Here is a 19,090-nt window from a genome sequence, read left to right on the forward strand (position 1 = left end):
AAGCTTTGGCACGAGGTATCGCGACGATGGTCTTGACCGCGCAGAGGTCGATTGCGAGCCTCTGCTGGCACCTGCAAGCGAGGAACGGCTGATCAAGGTGATTGTGGAGAAGCTGGTAGATGACAAAAGCTTGGCCTGGCAAGCTTGGCTAAGGGCATGAGGATCTCTGAGCAGTAGGTGTGCGGTTCCAATACAAGGATACAATGCGATTCATTTGCCCATGGCTGTCGGCCTCTCATGGGGCTGGGAAGTGGTGATTGATGCCATGTGGTGTTGCCGGTGTGCGGGGTGCAGCCACTGCATTCCCTGCTGGAGATCGGACTTTCAACTCTGTCTGCTGGAGTATGGGTCCCCTACGACCTCGGCCTTGGAGCGGCTGGGTAGGTTCAGACCCCTCCTTTGTCCTGTCAGAGGGATTTGTCCGTTTGTGCCTGCCGTATGATTGGCGCTTGAGTGGTATACCTTGTCCCTTAGTTCCGAGATGCCGTGACAAAGGAGCAGAGGGAGGCGCGTCTAATGGGCGAGGTATGTCCGGGCCACGGCCTGAGCTTCTCTGTCAGGATGCGCACTGAAGTGTAGAGTAGCGAGACTAGGTTTGGGGGTTATCCTGATGGTTGCGAAGCGTATGGTGTCGTTGGTTCCTGGGAAAAGGATCGGGGAAGGGCGCGTGGCGGCTACGATGGTCTGTATGGTGCTGGTGCTGGTGCTGGGCCTTGGCGTGAGTGGATCGCGTGTTGTTCTGTTGGACTTTTCTGCACAATGGCGTCGCGGGCAGCGATGTTTCCCCGGGGCACTTTTCCCCTGTGCCGCTGCCTCCCACCTCCCTTTCCGCCTCGACGCGGTCCGCCGCCGCCGCCCGCTCGCTCGCACCCCCTGTCCATCCTCACCCGGTGAGCCGCCTTAGCCCCAGCCTGGGGTACGTACACACCCTGACAACCTCGACGTACAATACCCCCTACCGTTGCCGATGTTTCCGCTTCCACCTCGCCACCTCCGACCACTTTCCTGGTAGCTGCTCTGCGCCAGAGTTACACACGTCTGCCTCACCCGCCAAGCAAGGCACTAGCCCCTGCTGCACTGACTGCATAGGTCATACATTGCTCACACAGCCCCTCGGCGCTTGTCCCCAATCACTGTGAAAGCAGCTGCAGATACTGCCTCCGATACCTCACATACCTTTTCCTCCCATCTCCCTCCTCCCCTTCATCCTCGTTGCCTCGTCATCCTCATCCCTTCATGAGCTCGTAGTCCACACTCATCGCGTCGCTAAGGGGGTCAGCAAATCGCAGGTGCAGTCCCTCTTCCTTCCCTGGTGCGCCACTTCCTCCTCTCTTTATGCCCCTGTGCATCCTCCCACGGAAAATGGATGTTCCTACCTCGCCAATGCACTCTCCCAATACCCCATCCACGCCGGCACTGTCCGAGTCAACCTCACCCTCGTCTAGCGGACACGCCCTCCTCGAGCAGGACGGCCCCTCCATCGTCGACGTTGGCCGGCGTGCATCCTCCTCTGCTGTGCTAGGTGGTACAAGCAAGCGCCACTCCATCCACTGGGATGTCCTCGACGCATCCGCAGCAACCACATCACCCTCGTCTAGAGAGCACACACCCATCTTGGGAAGTAAGCTGCCGCCCCTGCAGAGATGCTCGTCCGATAGGGAAACCTACAGACCATCCCGTCCCCGTGGTTCTTCGCATACCTCGTCGAGGTCTATGACACGTGTCCAACATCATCCCAATCCCTCCTCTTCCAGACCCTCCAGCATGGCATCCAGCTCCAGTGCAGGCGAATGTTCCTCTCATCAAGCCAGATTCGGCGTGAATGCCTCTCTCCTCAGCCCCTCTCTGGCCTCGGCACTGGGCATTGGCGTTGAGGGTAGAAAGCCGGCGAGCAGTCTCTACAGTTCAAGTAGAAGCTCCAGCACCACCTCTCTGGTGGGTCTAGCCACTTGCAGCCCCTCTGCCCTCCCCCGCGGCCCTCGACGGTCTATCATCTCAGCAAAAGCATCGAGCTCTGCACTCGGAACTGCTTTGGCCTCTGTGCCAAGCAGTGGCAGCGGCACGACGTCCAACAACTTCCGTCGACCTAGTCTTCCCAATGTAGCGGTCGCTCAAAATCGGTCAAGCACAATTTCTGTGTCCTCCTTCGAAAGTCTGCCCGAGGGACAGCCAGTACCTGCCTCTACCGCCCCATCCTTCGCCGGCGCCACCACCGATCCTCTGCAGAGGAGTGCGACATTCAGCGACCTCCCTTCACGCGGACCAGTGATGGACTCGCTGGAGTTTCCCTCCTTGATGCTACCTCCATCGGCATTGCCAGCACATCCAAAGAGCAGCACTTCACCGACGTCTTCATCGACTTCGAATAGTGTTACTTGTGCATCGGTGCCTAGCTCACCGGTGGGAAGAGAGGCCACATTCGCTTCTACAATGCCGTTCCCATGCCAGAACATAGCTGGCCCAATTTCATCGGCCTCATCTTCGGCTTCTCGTCGGCGGGCTCTGCATCGATCGCAAACAGAGCCCACTGCGGGCTTTCCAACAGCTAGGCACGAAGAGAATATGAGGAAGAGGGGTCTTGTTGCACGAGAGCTGCTCACGACGGAGCAGGCCTTCGTCAGTTCCTTGCTGATTCTGCACGAGGCCTTCTATCAGCCGCTCCTCGCCAGATGTGCGGGCAATCGCTCATCGCCGAGCTTGGAGGCAGGACCGATGATCTTGTCCAAGAAGGCCATCAACGATATTTTTTCAAACTTCGTCGACATCCTGCAATTGAACAAAGAGCTGCTGGGCCAGCTGGAGGAGAGGATTGGAGGCAAAGTAAGATTGGATCGCGCCCATACGATGGCTTCGATGAGGAGGGCAGTATCTCCTGTCGTCGATGGTACGGTGAAACCAGCCGACCCCAATCTTGAGGAGGATGGGAGAAGTGCATTGTCTTCTACAAGCAACACCAAGGAGGAGAGCAATTCTTCAACATCCCCTTCCTCTGCTCGATGCTCTTGGAATCCAGAAACCGATACCGTGGGCGATATTCTCGTGCCCATCGCGCCTTTCCTCAAGATGTACTCCCTGTATGTCAAGAACTTTTCCTCAGCCATCGCGCACATTGAGTCGGAAAGAAGAGACAACGAGGCATTTGCAAGATTTCTCAAGGAGACAGAGCGGAGTACTTGGGGTAGAGGCAAGGCGTTCTTCGGGCTCGGTCTACAATCACATCTGCTGACTATCGTGCAGAGAATACCCAGATACAAGCTGCTGGTCGGCGACCTACTGAAGCACACTCCTTCCAATCACAGGGACTATGCAGACTTGAAGAAAGCCTTCCAGGTGATCGAGCAGGTGGCGAGCACCATCAATGAGAATGTGCGGCAGCATGAGATGGTCATGCTCATGCTGGCTCTTCAACGGTCCTTGACGGGTCTGACCTCGCCGCTAGTGGTCCCCGGTCGATCTCTGCTGAGACGAGGGACACTTCGAAAGGCTTGCCGCAAGGACATTCAACATCGGGCGTTCTTTCTTTTCACTGATTGCATCATCTACGCTCGACCTCTCACCGGAGGATCGGCGAGCATCGAGGCAGCCTGGAACAGCATTGCTCGAGCGGGCGGCTTCTCCGCAGCTGGACTAGCCGCCGGCATTGGAGGGCCATGGTCGACGCCGTCTGCTGCTGGTTCGCCTCGTCATGCCCTTGCATCCGTCGAGAATTCTAGCGATGGCCACGGAGGCCGTGCTCGTGTATCGTCTGGAAACCTCTTTTCAGGAAACGGCATCTTCGAAGCCCTACAGGCTCAACAGCACCAGCAGCTACAATTTAGGGAAAAGTACGCGCTGCAAGACTGTACTGTGGTCGGAGTGGAAGACGGCCACAACTCGATGTCGAACGCCTCTCCGTTCCTTGAGTCCGGTGGAACGCCCTTTTCCTTTGAAATTCGCACACCAGACAAGTCTTTCGCAGTTTATGCTGAGACGGCTGATTCACGAGAGGCATGGATGACGGCTATCCGCGATGCTCGGAATGAATGGCTGAAAGCGCGAAGGACATTGCGTGCAGAGGAGGATTCCATTGAGGCCAAGAGAGATAGGAGGCGAAGTGTCACGGCTGCAGCTTCTGCTAAAGCCAGGCAGAGCGTCTACTCCCTGAACATGCCTGCCAATAGCTTCCACGCCACCATACCAGAGGGCACAGAGATACTCGAAAGTTCTTTCGGCGGAGACGTATCACAAACGTCTATAAACGACGACATTGCACAAACCTCGCTTGTGCCCTTTCCACTGGTCTGCGCGAAGCCTCTGCAGTCAGCACCTGCTCTTGGTCTCCCCTCAAGTGCCTCATTTGCTGCTCTGCTTGGCGGAACAGGGGTCCCAAATCTCTCCGCTCCTCTGCCTCTCCTAGAGGAATACAACGCCCCAGCTTGGGTGCCTGACTCGAGAGCAGACCGTTGCATGTCGTGCTCAGAGACATTTGGAGTCTGGAGGAGAAAGCATCACTGTCGGCTTTGCGGCAGAGTTGTCTGCTGGAGTTGCTCCACGAAGAAATTCCTCATCGCCAGCTACGAAGAAGGCAAGGATGACATCGTGGCACGAGCGTGCGATGGCTGTTACGAGTCGACGTTCCCTTCGGACAGTCCTGACCTGGACTCTCTGCGAGAGGTAGGCCTCGAAGGTGTTCGACCCGCTGCGCCTGCAGGTGCATCCACACAGCGACCTGACTCCTGGACCGAGACACAGACTTTGATACCTGAAAGTCATCACAGGGACTTAGATTCTGACTTGTCTAGCTCTATGGGCGATGAGACTTTGACTTCGGGCGGTCCCGGAGTCAGAAGAAGCAGTGAGAAGCTACCAGCGGAGGGGGAGGAACAAGGCGGGGAAATTCCAACCTCCTTGCTGCTAGCCCCCTTGCGAGCACTTGCAGTCGGCCAAGGCCTCATCAGCCCTTCGGACGACATTGGACCGTACCAAGCCGGAAGCTCGAGCACGCGCAAATTGAGCGCAGGTCTCGACTCAAGCGCGGCACATCAGGACGACCATTCGATAGTTCAGAGACTTCCGGTGTCGATCGCCGCGCAAGGAGCACAGATGCTCACTGCTGGTCGTCTGCTCATGATGTCAAAGTCTGATACTTGCCTTTCAACGTCTACAGCTTTGTCGGACGGAATGGTTCCGCAAATTCATGCAGCCACAACAGGATCAGGTACATTCCGACTGGCTACCCCTCAGATCACCACGCCAACTGATGGCAGTTTGCCCTCGGCCAATCGCCTTCGGGACAGCGGCGAGCCTGTTGCGCGTCGCGCACTAGACCAACTCCCTTCGACAAGTCCGTCGTCACCCGAAGCAGCAAGGCCCCTGCCTTCAGATACCAAGAGAATGCTCATCGGTCAGAGTGACAGCTATTTTGCCGGTGCACTCCTGGCCCACGAAGACTCAGAGAGCGAAAGTCTGACTGTATTGCCGGCTGGACAAGACAACGAAGGCGAGTTGGAAAGGCCCCCTTCTCTGTCTCCTTCTTCTCTCTCGTCTCCCGTGAGCCGAGAATGCCGTGAAACGGCCGGTCCCCTTTCCTCAACCGCCGAAGCGGAGACTCGCTCGGCTGTTTTCGCCCCGAATTCTTCGTCAGGGGCCGGAACCGGCACGAAGAGACCGCTGAGCGCTGCGGCGAGGCTGAGCTCTTACTATAACGATCATCTGGCTCTGCGTCACCTCAAGCAGCAGAGCAAAGATCATTCCGGGTCGGGGAGGGGCAAACAGGCGCACGAGGCTACACAATCTACTTTGCCCTGAGCCTCGAGGGATACCTCCAGCAGTAAAGGATCGCCGTTCTCCTTCACATCGGGGACCATTCTGATGCAGGAGGTTGGTCCTTGGAAGACTTTTGTCCTTACTACCTCCGTTCTGTTTCGTCGCAGTTGACGCCTATTACTCTTACTACCCGCTGTCTTCGTCTTCGTCCCCTAATCCCCAGTCCTTTCCGCTGCCCTTTCCGACGACATTAGTCGATGTATCTCTGCTGGCGCAGTCTGTGTGTGCGTGTATTGCTCTCTTCCAAATTTGATACCTGTGCTTCGTGTGCTTCCTCGACAGAGCAACTCTTTCCTATATCCGTTCGTATGGCGCATTGATACACTGAAGCACCCTTGTCATCATCTACTGCAATCGTAATGGCCAGTCTTGGGAGGTGGTCTCCTTTGAAATTTGCAACCGATCTTGCTTTGAGACTGACGATGGACCGCACAAGATCAATGACAGACCCTTTGGCTCTGCTCATCGTAGTCCTCGCTACTCGCCTTCCCCCTTTCCCCCCTTTAGCTTCCTCCTTCCCTTCTCCCCCGCTTCCTTCATCCTTGCTGCGATCCGACTGGCAACGCCAGTGCCACCAGCACCAAGAGCGACGTTCCGATAGCCCGCTCCACCCACAAAGTAGCCCCAGCCAGAGTAGATAGTTGTACCAGCTGTGAGGATCCAAAGCGTCAGGAGCGGATAGTGCAGGATAGATGCCCAATCTATTGCACCAAGGGTGTGAGGGGCAATGACAGCAACGGGGGCGCCGCCATTGCGATCCTCGACAGTTACCCCTTGCGAGCTGTCCCTCGGAGAGGACTGATGCTGTGCGAGTACAGCCACAAGAAGTGCCCCCCCAACCGACAGGAGCTGAAGAAATGTGTTGTACTTGCTCACCTGTGTCGGCTGAACTTGCGCCGATGGCAACTTCGGATTAAAGTACCTTTGCAGAGTCATTGGTCTAGGCAGTGTCACATAGCGTATCCTGAAAGCCAGCAGGACGAGTCCTACATCCCTTGCGAGGATGAGCACAGCAAGCGAGGGCGGCAACAGTCCTTTCCAGCCAAGCGTAGCGACCATGACGGTCATCAGCAATTTATCCGCCGCTGGGTCAGCGATTGATCCAAAAACGGTATAGGCGTTCCATTTGCGAGCGAGCCATCCGTCAATTAAGTCTGTGCAGCCTGCGACAAAGAGGAGGGCAGTGGCCTCGAGGAGACGATCTGTCAAGATCAAGTGCCCGAGGAACGGGACGGAGAGGATGCGGGAGAGGGTAAGGAGGTTGGGGAGGTTGACGATCTCTTCAGAGGGCTCGGCAGGGGAGGATCCCTTCGTCTTGACAGATGCAGCTACAGAGGACGAGGGTGACTGCGCGCTTGGAGGAGAGCTTGTAGTCGAAGTGTCATTGCTGAGGACTTCTTTAGAGCTTGGGAAGCCACGTCTCTCCTTTGCGGCAGGGGGCTGGCCCGATACATGGAGCTCAGACGGCTTGGCCGAGGTGGCAAGGTACCGAGAAAGAGTCTTGACTGCATGTGAAGAGGTTCCCAATGGTGCTTCCACGCCGGATCTCCAACCCGCACCTCGCGTCCAAGTACCAGCCCAGTTCCGGAATAATACTCCCTCACCTCGGAGGAACGGTGAAGTGCCTCTCGAGCCCCTGCTGGTGCTGCTAGCAGTCGAGGACTTTGACAGCAGCCACTTTGGTACCACTACCCCAGCAGTGCGTCCAGCAAATTCCCTGTGCGCCCCTGTAGCTGACCGTATGATGCATTGGGCACTACCCAAGCAGCACGAAGCTCCCTGCTCGCCAAGGAGGAGGCGCAGCATTGAAGCTCAGCTGGAGCAAGAGGGGCTCTGAGGTCAGACGTTACGGCGACGAGGGACACAGAGAATGGTCGAGGATGAGTTGTATGGTCACGGCGTGCACCATACGGGCAAGAAGTCGCACTGTCCTCGCTTCCCTTGTCCTCCACCTTGCCTCTCCATGCCGCCTGTCCGCGCCTGACACCCGCCGCCTTGTCCTCCTCTCCCTCACAGAGCGCGAGCGCTAGCACCCAGGAAGCAGCGGCCTCGCCTCGATTCCGACGCATCACAATCACTCTCAGGAGGCAAAAGGATTTGATATTGTAGGAAGCACAAGCAGGCCAGAAGAGGCCGAACATGGGAGAAGGGGGAGGGGGGAAGGGGGAGGGGGCGGGGGGAGGAGAAGGGACAACTCGCACGCTTGGCTTGGCAGTTGTGACTCAAAGCTCCTCGTGCACGAGGTGTGGGTCACTCGAGCCAGTGTCGTTGGTCGTATCCTTGGCCACGACCTTGTTCTTGGCATTCAAGCCGAGGAAGTCCACGAAGCTGTCCAGGCTTCGGTCACCAGAGAAGTCCATAAACTCCTTCGACCCGGCTGGCTTGAATTTGATGGTAGGGAACGATTGCACCTGGAAGCCGGCACTGGGGGGTACGTCGTTGGCAGTAGCGTCCATCTTGGCAATCACTAGCTTGTCCTTGCTTTCAGCGTACTTCTCACCCAGCTGGTCGTAAATGGGGGCCAGGTTCTTGCAGTGACCGCACCAGGGAGCGTAGAATTCTACGAGAACGTCCTTGCTGTCGTCGAATACGACCTTGTCGAACTCATCTGCCACTAAGACGTGCACGGGACCATCCTGCGTCTTGGGAACTGGCTCACTTTTGATACTGGGCTTCAGCTTGCCATCAACGTATTGCTTCAACCAGTCGCCGACAGTCTTTGCCGGGTCCTTGCCTAGATTGTCGAGGGGGAATTTGGTACCTCCTTGAATGTCCTGGATAACAAAGGATGGCCACTCTTCACCCCGCAGGTTCAGGCCTTTGGCGTGATTGACAAATTTGACAGCATCGATCCACACGAGGTTAATTTTGCCCTTGTACTCCTTGGCGAGAGGCTTGAGCGCCTCGATGGTGGCCTCTCGGCTGGCGTCTTCAGGCTCGGTGAAGTAGTATGCCAATGGCAATCCAGCCTCGGCGTACATCATGAAATTTTCAGGACCGACCTCATCGATGAGCGGAATGCTTTCGGCGGTCAAGAACGCAGACAGCTCAGCCTCATCGAACTTGCCAGTGTACTTGACTTCGGGATCGTCGAACTGTCGGTACAGAACCAGAGCGGGAGCGACGACGCCGGCTGCCTTTGCGGCTTCGGCGTCACTTGCTAGTCCAAAGACGAAAGAGTCTCGACGAGACTCGGCGAAGTCGGAGAAGACCTGTTGGTCCTTAGCATCAGCTGCAGTGAGGTATGCCACGGCCACTACCCGGTCTTTGCTTTTGAACTCTGTCAGATTAGATGCCGAGACTGACGAGACCGCCGGCAAAGCTTGCCTGATGTGAGGAGGAAGGGAGCGGAGAGGGACGTAGCGAAGGTTCAAGAGGGGAGCACGACGTCAATATATAGCGGAATGACGGTGACTCAGAATCAACTGCCCTTGTTGTACGCACTTGAGCATGTACGAGATGATTCCGTCAGCCTTCCTCGTACCGCCGTATTCGGAAGCAGAACCTTTGCGGAAAACCTTGAGCGTCCTGATGAAAGGAACCGGGAAGCGGAGCAATACTGATCAGGCCCAGCGACGAGGGCGAAAACGAGAGCATCGCGACTTACGGGTAGCCTCCCACTTCTTGCTGACTGCAGACTGCTTCCTCCACTGTGCAGTCGACCTTTGCAAGCTTAATACCTTCGGCCTTGAGAGTAGTAGCGGCTGTCTCATACTGGTAGCGATTTCGGGGGGCGGGGCGTCTGAGCTGCTTGTGACTGCACGCAGATCGAGAAGGCTGTATCGTCATGTAGGACTCACGTGAGGTGCTAGCGCTTGGCAGTGTCCACACCATCTGTGACGAAGAAAGGAAAGGAAAGCAGTGTGAGGGATTCGGACAGTACGAGGTCCAATGAGCAGACAGGCATCGAGGCCACTCACGGGGCGTAGAACTCAACGAGCATCAGAGGCTTTAAGAGAGAATCACATCAGAGAAATTGTACTGTCAGCCTGTGTCGTTTGACATAAAAGTTGCTTCGGCCAGGGACACCAACCTCTGAGTCGACGATCGAGGAAAAGGAGTCGGTGGAAAGAACCAGGACATCAGAAGGTGCGTCAGCGGCACTAACGAGGGATGCCAGTGTAGCACCACCGACTATGGCTGCGGATAGGAGCGTCGAGGGCGACAGCTTCATGACGGCAGGTGGAAGGAAAAAGTGGGTGATTGCAATGGTTGGAAGAAGGTAAGAGCGAGAATATAAAGAGACTGAGGCCACTGATCGACACGCCCCCAGGGGCTTCCACGTCGCCAGCGGGGTTGAGATTGGCCCCTGTTCCTTCGACTGCTTCCGTTCCGCTCAACCGGAGATCTACGCCTGCCTGCCAGAACCTGGTCCTCCTTTGCTTCACGTCGGCTTGTAATGATTCTGGATCGCTTGGGCCGAATGAGAGGAACTCCAGTGATGAATCTGTGACTGTGTTGACTTATAAAGCGCCCGCTTCTAGTCAAGAGCCGGGCCTGCGTTGTCACGGACCGTTCGTCTCCGAATGCCGTCGGTGTTGAGGGGCAGCTCGTGTCGTACCGAGGACGGGCTACATACCGGGCAATGATGAGGAGAGGCGCCCAAGCGGTTGGAGAGTGCATTGATCGGGCTCAGATATTACCCTCACACCGGCGCCTGATCCCCTGACGACATTTGTCGTCGTTCACCGGAGGCTGCTGACCCCCCTTGGCTCGCCTTCCTTTACCAGTCTCCGGAGTGGCCAGCACTTATTCCACCCACTGTGCTACCTGACTATCTTGTCACCGAGCATTGTGCTGTACCTGCAGATTCTAGATAATAATCCACAAGGCAAGGCAAAGTGGGGAGGTCTGCATGCTACGCTGTGGTCGCGACTCCACTTTCCGACGGTAATGTCGAGCGAAGTGGCTACAAGAGCCAAAGCCAAATTGTGGCTGCAAATGCTTCGTCGTCCAGCGGTTGCAGACGAGGTGAGGTCAGTCATCGACATGGAGTCTGTGCGACGGGGAGAATGCGCTTCGATGGCAGGTCCACCCTGATCTTCCTCTCACCGACTCGACGGGTGCAGAATCTCGAGCCCAGGTCAGCAGGCGATCGAGGGCAGATGGGTGGGACCGGCTTCTGCATCTGTGCACGTCGGAGGCTTTTCTCGTTAGGGTTCAGCTGCCAAAATCGCGTGGCGCTTGATCCTTGTTTTTCCCAGAGGTCCCTCGCTCCACTGCCAATCAGAGACTCCCCTTTCGGAGCCTCTCGATGTCCCTTGGGCAGCGACTGATGTATGTGACGCTGGGAGGAGCAAAGGCCTCGCAGGTGTAGGGGTCTAGGCACAGCAAACCTGGCTGAAACGGACTGCCCCATCCTACTTGGAGATGTCTGCCCAGCCGGATCAGATTTCTTTGGGCTGCGCCTGCCGAGATGAGGACGAGACAGGGGCCAGAGACAGAGGGTCAAAAGAAAGCATGGGGGCCTTATACGACGCCAGCACTTCTCCGAGGGCACTGATCCCTATGAGAGGGATATGATTAGGGGCATGTCATTGACTTCTTTGCAAAGGCTGGACACGAGGACTCTGCCTGGGAGGACCGAGTGGCCCACCAAGACGCCACCGAGCACCTCGAGGGAGCACAAGTGTGCGACTTCTGTGACTCGCTTTGGCCGCTGCCTGTACGAGGTTGTACCTGTGCCAGTGGTGGTCTTTGCCGACGTCGATGGTGGGACGAGGCGGGCGGAGTTGGCCGCTGCTTCTTATTTTGTCCCGGATGCGCGCCTTTTCGCGGAAGAGCAATCGGGGGCCAGCGGGTTCCTCTGGCCTGGTGCCGGCCCGGCCAGAAAACAAGGGGCGAGGTGAGGCGCCAAAGGGGCGGGGGCCACTCCCTTCGCTCACTCACACGCACCCAGGCCAACAACCCTAGGATCAACCAAGGACGCCCGAGCATTGATTGTCCATTTACTCCCACCTCGTATCCTGCCCCACTCCCCCACCTCACTCGTCACCATCACCATCACCATCGCCAGCAAGCACATCCCCCCTTGCCCTTGATCTCATCCTCCGACCCTACCCACTCCCCTCGTGTCCTCTGCCAGTGCTGATCCCAACCACCAACCCCCCCCCCGGCCATCCCTCCAATCACCACCCTTCGCATCTGCTTGCTAGCACCCCGGCGGGCAGCAGCAAACCTCTTCTCACATCACACCTCGCTGCGCAACAGGCCGACTCTCGTCGTCCTTGACACCCGTACACACCTCTTGTCGCCATCCCCTTCGAGGCACAATCGATTCACCCTGACGACACGGGACATCCAGCAGACGGCTCTGCCCGCTCTGTACCAGGCACCATAGCCGCCATTTCTGTGCGCAAGTCAAGCTTCGCATCTCGAAACCCATCACTGGGTAGCGTGGTCAGAGCTTTGCCCTTGCCAACAGTCCCTTCCGCCTCGAAAAGACCAACCTCATGGCGGCGACCGCGTCCTCTTTTCGGCCTAGGGGACCCTCACGCAAGCTATCCTTCTCCACTCTTGCTGCTGCCACTCAATACGATCCTTCCTCTTCGGCATCTACCTCGACAGCGTCACTGACCGCAATGTCGCCTCCTCCATTGCCTTCGCACCTCGTACGCACTCCCTCTTCGAGCGCAGATGGGGGCATTGGCTCCACCGCATTGCAAGCCGGGCCAGGGGGCGCCCTCCTGCAGAACGGAGCGCCCATGGCCGCAAACACAATGACCAACAAGCCCGCCGTGGCCGGTGCCGGCTTGTACGGGTCTTGCATCGTCCTACGAGAGCGCCTGTGTTGTGTGCCTGGCTTTCGTGACAGATACCTATCAGACGAGGCGACGAGCAGATTACAGCAGTCAGGAGCCCTTGCGAATGCTTCCAACGCCGACTCGGCAGCCGCAAACGATCCCGTCACACAGCTTCTCTCCGTCTTCAGGCTGGGCATACCCCTTTGCGAGCTCTACAACCTCACCAATCCGGCAAATCCCTTGCCAGTAGACCTACCAGAGGCCTCCACCACCGCCAACGTCTGTAAAAAATACGTCGCCAAATTCATTATGGCTTTGCAGCATGAAATGGGATTCGACGCAGACGACGTTTTCACAGTGATGCAGGTGTACCGGGAGAGTACCAACGACTGGGTACAAGTGAGTTTGACGCTGCGAAGCATGAGCGCCCTGGCGACAATCATACTGAAAATTTCGAAATCACGCACCCTCATCACCTTGCCCATCAACAGGTGGTTCGCGTCGTTAGTAGATTAGTGGATTGCTTAGAAGAAGCGGGAGTTTTGATGAAGCCTGAGCGAGCAGCACAAATAGAAGTGAATCAAAAGCCCTCTGATGACCGGGCATTCATCGTCAGAGAGCTTCTCGAGTCAGAAAGGAAGTATGTACAAGACTTGGAGGTCCTGCAGACCTGCTCTAAAGCTTTACAGCAGTACGACATTCTCTCGCCGGATCGCCTGCACGATCTCTTCAGCAACCTGAACAATTTGGTAGACTTTCAGCGAAGGTGTCTCATACATCTGGAAGACAATGCGAGAAAACCCCCAGAGGAGCAGAGATTTGGCAGGGCTTTCATAATACTTGTGAGTACGGCATCAGTTGTGAGTGTGAGAGGCTATTGGGAGGGTTGAGCTGAGATTGTTCGCGTACCCCTTGTGCGCCACAGGAGAGCAACTTCGACGTGTACTGGCCATTCTGCTCAAATTACGCGCGTGCTATCGAAGTGGTTACACAAGAGGCAGCCAACATTCAGCGACTGAAGGGCCTACCCGGCTCAGAAGGATGCTATCTAGACCCTGCCTACGAGCTTCCGGCTTTCCTCATCAAGCCTGTCCAGCGAATCTGCAAGTACCCTCTTCTTCTCGAGCAGCTGCTGAAGAAGTCGGATCCTAATGGGCCATATTACGAAGAACTTCGCCAGGGACTAGCCATTGTCCAAAGAGGTGCCGTGCAGGTCAACGAGGTCAGTCGAGAACAGGAAAACATTCAACTCGTCAAAGACCTCGATGCTCGAGTCGAGGACTGGAAGACCCACAATCCTGAGCTTTTCGGGCCCCTCCACCTATCGGAGAATTTCGTCGTGGCCAAGGGTGACACTGAAAAGGAGTACGTGGTTTATCTCTTCCAGAAGATCCTGCTCTGTTGCAAGGAAGTCTTGCCCGCACCTGTCAAGAAGTCTTCCAAGAGCAACTCTCTTCTCAAGCAAAAGACAAATTCGCTTTCGCAGAAGAAGCCAAGGACAACACTGCAGCTCAAGGGACGGATCTTCGTCTACAACATCACCAATTGTGCTGCCGGACCCGCTCAATTTCCTTCCGGTGTTGTCCCACACTCGCTCACTGTGCAGTGGGACGGTGACTCTGGTGTAGAGTCGTTCACGCTAAGGTGCAAGAACGAGGAACAGATGAAGCAATGGCATGTCATCACCTCGAAACTGATTGAGGAAGCAGCTCAGCTGAAGGAGCGCGAGCTGCAAGGGTATGCACCGATCAACATGACGGGAGCAGGGGCCAATGGCATGGGCCGAAGGAATACCGGGCCAGGCAGCATGTTCCCCCAAACGCCTCTCAGCGAGACCGGTCAGGTGTATCCCTTCTCCCGAACGGACAGCCAGATGAGTCGATACGGCGAAGAAGGACAAAATGGCGGTGAGGTGGCCAACGGGGGGAGGGCAACGCCCAACGGTCTCACCCGATTCTCGACACCAGCAGAGCAGAGGGAGAGACAAATGTCGCTGACTTCGGACGCGGCCAAACCGCGAGCGAGGACGGAAGACCAGGATTCCTCCGTGCTTCAGCAATGGCGCACAAATTCACCCGCAGGCCCTCCCCTTCCGCGTCAATCATCGAATAGCAGTGGTACGGGCGCTGAGCATACGGTGCGCAAGACAACGAGCGGGCGCAATCTTCGAGGGAATGGTGAACGATCCGCATCCTCCTCCACGGCAGCAGCACCGTATCCGCGTCTCGTCAGGCAAGGGCTAAGCGAGTTCTCTCCCACTAGCACACCGAATGATAGTTCTGATCATTTGCCAGATCAGCTTGAGCGGATGCAGGTGGGACGCAGTCGCGGCGAGTCGAATGCTGCCTTTCCACCTCGTCGAATGATGAGGACAGGCTCTTCAGAGAGCGCGACGTCGCGTAACCGTTCTGCGAGTGCTTCGCAAGCAAGTCCAGGAGGTCAGCAGCATCATGCGAACGCACCACCGTTGCCGAGGACACAACAGCAGATCCTCCAACAACATGGTGGATCATCGAGCGACCTGCACATCAATACCGGCTATCCATCACGACAAGTCGCTGCATTGAGCTCCGCGAACAACAGTTCTGCTACAGCTCGGGAGCAATACAAGCGTAATAGTGCCCAACGGTATAGCACCTCCAGCACTGCTACGTCTGATTCGAATCAGTCTGGTACCTCGCGCCCTGGTTCGACGGCAGCTTCCTCGCCACTCACAATCAGTGGTAGCTCAGGTGGCGGCTCGCTGCCCAAGACCGGAGCGTCCGGAACGGCGCCTGTGCCTAGCATCCCTCAGCGCTCTGGTTCGCATGGACACTCTTACACCCGCAGCTCGGGTGGTGCGCCAGCAAGAGATGGGTCCCCTATCACGAATGGCAATGCAGTTCGGATTCAGCTGCACTACAATGATGACATCTATGTCCTCATTGTGCTTGTCAATGTGACGTTTGCCTCTCTTCTGGAAAAGGTGACTACCAAAATCCGCTTCTGCAGTGGCAATCAGTCGATCAGCGAAGCTTCGCTTCGGATGCGCTATATCGATGAAGACGGCGACAAAGTCAACATGAAGGATAATGATGACGTCCAGATGGCCATCGAGAACAGCAAGATGACCGGCGAAGACATCGAGGTCTATGTCTCGTAGCACATGCACCAGGCGGTCTCTATCATACATGGCTTTTGCTCTCTACCATTGCACACCTGGGGCGATGGCGAAGTCCATGATTCAGGTTCTCCAAGCAAGGACTATGCCGATTCTCCTAATTGTCCACATTCTCTGTATTCTAGTTTACCGGTTCCCTGAAGCCTCACAATTATTCCCAGCGTTCGACGTCTATCTTCAATGGTGAACTCCTTTCTTCCTTCGTTCTTGGACTGACAGTTGCGAGCGTCATCTAGGGCCACCTCTTTGGACTGCAGTCATCGACTGCGGTCGTCCTCTCATTGCGTCTTTCTCCGAACACTCCGTCTCCAAGTGCAGTACATCCCTCTAGCTATATATTCGCATTCCTCATCAGTAAGCATTGCTCTCGTCTTGCCCGCCTTCGATCCTCTCTCATGGACATCACGAGGCGCAACGTGCGATCCTTGCCCTCTTGTCTGGCCCTTCGGTTGTCTATCTGCCTTTGTGGCTTTCTCCTCTTGCCTTGATAACTCACCACACTTGTCGTTCTATACTCTTGCACGCGACACATATCCTTAGCTTCATCCCCACCCACTCTCGCCTCGGATGTCCTGTCGGTTTCCTCTTCTTCTTCTTCTTCTTCGGCTTCTTCTTCTCCTTCTTCACCCCTCGAGATCCACGCCGTTACATGTCTGGCTCCTCTTCCTCACGAAAGAACGAAGGATGTGGGACTTAGTCAGACCAAGAGAGGGAGCCTTTGCCCGCGCTTGCCCGCGCTCCCGGAATTGTCGGCACGCCAATCACGCCAGTTCGGCCAGGCCGGCTGCACTCCTTTCCGTCTGGGGTAAGTCCACAGCATCAACTCGGGCCAAACGTCCCTTCATGTACTAACGTCGTCGGCCTCGCATTCGCCCTCTTCGTTGACGATGCCTCAAAGACAGCCAACGCACATTCTCGTGGTCGGTGCTGGGGCAGTTGGGTGCTTCTATGCTAGCAAACTCCATCATGTGAGTCGGTGCTGCTTGGCAGGCGTCCCTTAGCAGTTCAGACTGACACGCCCTCTCTGTGATCGTCTCGTCCCTGGCCATCCACCAGCCCGACGTCGGGATCTTCGTTTCCCTCGTCTGTCGCTCCAATTATCAGACGATCGCTGCAGAAGGAGTTCAGCTCAAGACCCGCGATTTTGGTGAATACCACTTCACACCTCACCGAGTCTTTGCCTCTATCTCTGACGCTGGCAGAGGAGCTCCCACAGCTGGTCCTGACGGCCACGGAGGCTGGGACTACGTGATAGTGACCACAAAAGCTCTGCCGGATCGTGTAGATGATGCGGCCTCTGTCGAACATGTGGTGCGCCAAGGCTCGTCTCCCGGCACAGGCACTACCATTGTTCTGATCCAGAATGGGGTGGGCATCGAGGCGCCTCATCGGTTGCGCTTTCCGAACAATCCAATCATCAGCTGCGTGACGGTTATCTCTGCTGAGCAAGTCTCGCATGGAATTGTGGTCCAAAATCGTTGGACGAGGATCAGCCTAGGACCTTACTCCGATGGAGTGGGCAACGAGGCGCAATCTGCTTCTTCGTCCCCTTCTTCTACTACAACGACCCTCTCAAATGCCAGCACAGAGAGCATGCATCTCCTGCAGTCCTGGTGGGCCAGAGGCGGCATCAAGGATGCCGAGCCTCACTCAGAAAAGGAGCTGCAGCTGATTCGATGGCACAAGCTCACCATCAACGCCTCTATGAATCCATCAGCAGTCCTCTCTGGCGGCACAGGAAATGCAGATATGGTCCTCCTGCCGGAGCTCCGCATGCACATCAGGGGAGTCATGGACGAGATTTTCTACCTCGCCCCTCGTATCTTACAAGTACGCGAGGGCAGCTTCCCAGAACACCTAGGCTTGGCTAGTGCGGAGAAGATCATCAAGAGCACAGAAAGGAACAAAGGTGCAAAACCTTCTATGCTGCTCGATTGGGAGGCGGGGAGGCCCATGGAATTGGAGGTGATCTTGGGAAATCCTGTACGGATGGCGAGGGAGAGGGGACTGGAATGCCCGAGGTTGCAGAGCATGTATGCTCTACTTAAGGCTGCTCAAGACCGGAGAGAAGAGAAGGGCAAGGATGCAAAGGTGGGAGAGGGCAGCAAGCTGTGAGCTCACTCAGGGCCAGTGAGGAGAGGAGTTGTAGGTATGAAAGCTCTTTTTTCTGCCCATGCTGTAGCGCCCCATCATCTGAACATGTACAGGAGCAAGATGACCGTCCCACACCCGATTAGCAGTCCCATGATAATACTGTCCCTCCGCCGCCGCCGACCGATCATGGTCATTATACCATTTAGGGCGGGAATCTGGGAAGCTGTTGTGGTCATTCTGTTTGCGACATTCGTCAGCGTCTGTCGTTGAGAGCGGAAGTCTGTCAGGGTAGCATAGGCTTGTCTAGACAGGGAGAAGCAGCAAAATCGGGGTCCCGGGGGGTTGGGGAGAGAGGGGAGATGAGCATGTGCGATCGAGAAGCTTTGACGATACGATCGCTGCTTTGGGACATGGAGCTTTACTTACTCTAGTGTTCCGTCAATCATGCTGTGAGAATTGTCCAGTCGGCCTCTTTCGGCCAGCAAGGCCTCTTGATCGGAGGCGTGAGCTACTTTGTACGCACTGTCGCAGAATTCAAAGATCGTAAGGCAAAGACTGGCCCCAAGACAAAACCGGAGATGCGTGGAAGATGGCGTCGTCACTCACTCAATATCTCCCCTCACTTTACCAACGAGCTCTCTCCTATCAATTGCATGTCTGATGTTGTCTTTGCTTCTCCTGAAGTCGCGCTCAAAGTCCGTCAAGACCTCGCGGTGACGTTGCACCGCGTGCAGCTGTACAGCCGATGGAGGGACTTCCGGATCGTCCAACAGAGCTGTGAGGGCAGCAATTGAAGATTGCAGCTGATAGGGGGCCATTGAAGAAGCAATGTCAGTTACGTACTGCCAAAGCATGGTCTCTTTGTTGCTGTTCCCTTGCCCACCTTCTGCAATAGGGAGCTGATGTCGTGGTCGAGCGCAGCATGTTCTGCTCTAGATGTACCTCCGTTTGTGTTGCCTTCTTCCATGTCTGCGGCCGAGTCTCCTCTCCCAGACCAGGCACTGCTGCTGCCGTTGCCGACGATTGCGCCGCCTTCCTGACCCCGTGCGATGGAGGAGGCCAAGGTGGAATACTTTGTGAGCTTCTCATCCAATTGCGACTCGAGAGAGCGCGTCGCTTTTCGGTGCGCTTCCCACGCAGTAGGAGGAAGCCGGGATGTCGAAGCCATGACTGTGCGAGGAAGTGGGGAGGGTTGCCTACGTTTATGGTTGGTGTTGGTGTTGGTGTTGGTTGGCTGGGTGAGTAGGACGGTGGCCGGAAAGGACTTGGCGGATCGCGTGGCTGCACC

At 56.3% G+C, this 19,090-nt stretch overlaps 7 protein-coding genes across 7 annotated transcripts; 4 read left to right on the forward strand and 3 right to left on the reverse strand.

Annotated features, from left to right (window-relative positions):
* Positions 1–385: 385 nt before the first annotated feature.
* Positions 386–1,212, forward strand: BCV69DRAFT_183773 (hypothetical protein). The gene is made up of 2 exons (XM_025489582.1): positions 386–890; positions 1,013–1,212. The coding sequence occupies exons 1-2, from the start codon at positions 611–613 to the stop codon at positions 1,087–1,089; spliced, it is 357 nt and encodes a 118-aa protein (XP_025348236.1). The 5' UTR covers positions 386–610; the 3' UTR covers positions 1,090–1,212.
* A 150-nt stretch (positions 1,213–1,362) lies between these two features.
* On the forward strand, positions 1,363–5,787 carry BCV69DRAFT_298862 (hypothetical protein; the record flags this gene model as incomplete). Its single annotated transcript, XM_025494268.1, has 1 exon — positions 1,363–5,787. One exon carries the CDS (start codon positions 1,363–1,365, stop codon positions 5,785–5,787), a length of 4,425 nt encoding a protein of 1,474 aa, XP_025348237.1.
* Positions 5,788–6,639: 852 nt separating this feature from the next.
* On the reverse strand, positions 6,640–7,089 carry BCV69DRAFT_238560 (hypothetical protein; the record flags this gene model as incomplete). Its single annotated transcript, XM_025489963.1, has 1 exon — positions 6,640–7,089. A coding segment is annotated over one exon (450 nt), but the record flags the coding sequence as incomplete, so codon positions are not given.
* Positions 7,090–8,027: 938 nt separating this feature from the next.
* On the reverse strand, positions 8,028–9,979 carry BCV69DRAFT_248721 (hypothetical protein; the record flags this gene model as incomplete). Its single annotated transcript, XM_025490310.1, has 6 exons — positions 8,028–9,132; positions 9,250–9,333; positions 9,413–9,519; positions 9,606–9,639; positions 9,726–9,754; positions 9,839–9,979. The coding sequence occupies 6 exons, from the start codon at positions 9,977–9,979 to the stop codon at positions 8,028–8,030; spliced, it is 1,500 nt and encodes a 499-aa protein (XP_025348239.1).
* Positions 9,980–12,077: 2,098 nt separating this feature from the next.
* Positions 12,078–15,983, forward strand: BCV69DRAFT_184028 (hypothetical protein). Its single transcript, XM_025489583.1, has 3 exons — positions 12,078–12,947; positions 13,040–13,390; positions 13,474–15,983. Exons 1-3 carry the CDS (start codon positions 12,258–12,260, stop codon positions 15,688–15,690), a joined length of 3,258 nt encoding a protein of 1,085 aa, XP_025348240.1. The 5' UTR covers positions 12,078–12,257; the 3' UTR covers positions 15,691–15,983.
* Positions 15,984–16,595: 612 nt separating this feature from the next.
* On the forward strand, positions 16,596–17,823 carry BCV69DRAFT_248829 (2-dehydropantoate 2-reductase; the record flags this gene model as incomplete). Its single annotated transcript, XM_025490312.1, has 2 exons — positions 16,596–16,676; positions 16,765–17,823. The coding sequence occupies 2 exons, from the start codon at positions 16,596–16,598 to the stop codon at positions 17,821–17,823; spliced, it is 1,140 nt and encodes a 379-aa protein (XP_025348241.1).
* On the reverse strand, positions 17,656–18,995 carry BCV69DRAFT_282582 (V-snare-domain-containing protein). The gene is made up of 4 exons (XM_025492410.1): positions 18,686–18,995; positions 18,409–18,605; positions 18,229–18,324; positions 17,656–18,105 (listed from the first exon to the last, which is right to left on the reverse strand). The coding sequence occupies exons 1-4, from the start codon at positions 18,968–18,970 to the stop codon at positions 17,898–17,900; spliced, it is 786 nt and encodes a 261-aa protein (XP_025348242.1). The 5' UTR covers positions 18,971–18,995; the 3' UTR covers positions 17,656–17,897.
* Positions 18,996–19,090: the final 95 nt, after the last annotated feature.

Source organism: Pseudomicrostroma glucosiphilum, assembly GCF_003144135.1.
Source record: "Pseudomicrostroma glucosiphilum strain MCA 4718 unplaced genomic scaffold BCV69scaffold_6, whole genome shotgun sequence".
In the NCBI taxonomy this organism is placed as follows: Eukaryota; Fungi; Basidiomycota; class Exobasidiomycetes; order Microstromatales; family Microstromataceae; genus Microstroma; species Microstroma glucosiphilum.